The 2,219-nt window shown below is 32.0% G+C and overlaps 1 protein-coding gene across 1 annotated transcript in view; it reads right to left on the bottom strand.

The window, feature by feature from the left end:
• Positions 1-2,219, bottom strand: part of LOC109586180 (uncharacterized) — a 26,156-nt gene continuing 23,937 nt past the window's right edge. The window contains exons 4-11 of the mRNA XM_020002351.1: positions 1,791-1,871; positions 1,120-1,749; positions 977-1,063; positions 863-925; positions 730-804; positions 586-675; positions 391-538; positions 1-342 (exon numbers count right to left, since the gene is read on the bottom strand). Coding sequence (XP_019857910.1) covers positions 483-538; positions 586-675; positions 730-804; positions 863-925; positions 977-1,063; positions 1,120-1,749; positions 1,791-1,871 — 1,082 coding nt within the window. The 3' untranslated portion in view covers positions 1-342; positions 391-482. The remainder of the gene's footprint in view (positions 343-390; positions 539-585; positions 676-729; positions 805-862; positions 926-976; positions 1,064-1,119; positions 1,750-1,790; positions 1,872-2,219) is intronic.

Below are 2,219 nucleotides of genomic sequence, written 5' to 3'. Positions count from 1 at the left end.
TTGGAAATTAGCAATCATATTAATAAAGAGAAGTACAAAAATTATGCTATAATGCATTTTGAAACTTTGACTATTTTAGTTACAATTTTTTGCGAATTTCTTCAGCTGTAGCTTTATCACCAGTATCTTCAACAGCTTTGATCAAGTTTTGCCAAGTCGCTCCTCCTTTTTCCATAACATCATCTTCACAACTCAACCAAGCTCCAACTGTATTTGTCAAGTGATCTTCAGTAAATTTATTTAGCGTTGTTAAATAAAGTCCCAAATTAAGTCCTAATGTTTTCCATTTCTTAGTATCAAATAACTTTAAAGCATTCAAAACATCAACAGCTTTTGTTATATCTGCAAAATAATAAATAATAATTTTGTACATGCATGTGTAAAAAATACCTAGTTTTTGTTGAGATGGGTCAAATGATGTAATAACATTACAAGTTGCTGTATACAACATTTTTAATTATATAGAAAATCCTCATGTACCTTCATTTGTCTTCATCAGTTTTTTTTTGCATTGAGTCAAACTCTGAATCTTTTTCATCTGTGATAAAATAGTTTCTGTATAAATAATTAATAAATGCAACATACCAATGATCTTGTGACTCTCTTCAAGTCTTAATTTTAATTTTTCTATTTGTTGTAGCTGACTCTCTGATAATTCTTTAACTGATGCTAACTCTGTTACAGTCAAACCATAAACTAAATTATGCATTTACATGTACATACACATACCACTAGTGAGTGCATTGACCTCATCATCCTTTGCATTTAATTGTTGTTGAACAAACTCATATTTTTTTATGACAGCTAAAAATAAAAACAACTTAATAAAATGGTGTTACTGACTTACTGTACAGCAACTTACCAGTCATCTTTTCTTCTTTATCTTTGAGGGTATATTGTAAATCCATAACTTCAGTGTCTGATTCTGCAATTATTTTTATGCTTTTGTTTCAATAATGTCATAATAATTTCTTACTCATCTCTTTTTCTCTAATAATAGCTTTAAAATTTTCAATCTCTTGATCTTTCGCTTTAATTTCTTTATTTAAGTCATCAATATCACCTGTAAAGTGTACAAATAATATTGTTCACTTAATTTTGTACACTATACAATGATACCTGATGTTAATGACGTCTGTGTTTGTTTAAATAGATCTACAACTGATTGATCATTATCAACTAGGTCTACTTTATCAATCTGTAAGTGGTACTTAAATCTATTAAGTGGCTCCAACTCCAACAACACATCATTGATATCCTGCAGTGTATGTTCATCAGGATCCCAGTTGAAGATAAATACAACTGTTTCACATAAAAGGCAAGATGAAGTAGCAACTGCCTGTAGCTCCTCACCAAGGCAAAGACTCACTGATATTGACATGCAGAAATCCTTAGCTTTCTCTTTGTATAACTTAATGATTGGCTCAGCCTCTTCTATGTTCAACTCAGAGGCTAAATTTTCAAGAGGATGTAAGTTAATGATACTGCACTTCCTCTTTAGTACATTCAAAACGTCATTAATTGTCTTCTTATCAGAAAGCTGAGGCTTCAGATCAGAAAACCAGTCACTAATAAGGTCCTTGACTTCATCAATATTAACGCTTTTCATTCTTGCAAAAATTCTTCGGACTTGAAAAAATGTAGAGCCAAACTTCATTCTCATGACTTGAAACTTTTTCTTCATATAATGAGGGAAGAGGATTTTATGATCACCATGTTTATCAATTTCTCTGTCGACAAATGATGAACCTACTAAATTAAAAGCTATAATCCATTACTCTATTATTTACTTTCTGGATTAGATGTGGATCTGGATGACAAGTAACATTCACTCTCTTCAACATCATCATCATAATAGCAAAAATGCTTTCCTACAACAAAAATAATTAAATTAGCTCCAAGAATAAAGTAAAATTTACTGTATTCTTCAAAGATGGTATCTCCAATATGAGCAGTCTCTGAGAACTTCCTCAATACAGTAACAAAAAACTCCAGGTGTTTGTAATTGGAGTGAACAGCATCTCGTACAGCTTTGAGGAGAACTGCTCTACTGTCAGAGACAGAACCTCTGGTAGACATGACATGAGACAGAGCTTCATCAGATATAACCTCTTCATGAAGCAACTTTGCCATACGAACTGGTTCAGTAATTGACTGAGAGAGAGCACTGTAATTATTCCCTCATATATCACTAGCACGGTCTTCATTACCACCTACTG

This window comes from Amphimedon queenslandica, unplaced genomic scaffold, assembly GCF_000090795.2.
Source record: "Amphimedon queenslandica unplaced genomic scaffold, v1.1 AMPQUscaffold_12928, whole genome shotgun sequence".
Taxonomy (NCBI): Eukaryota; Metazoa; Porifera; class Demospongiae; order Haplosclerida; family Niphatidae; genus Amphimedon; species Amphimedon queenslandica.
This window is presented reverse-complemented; position numbering and strand designations above follow the sequence as displayed.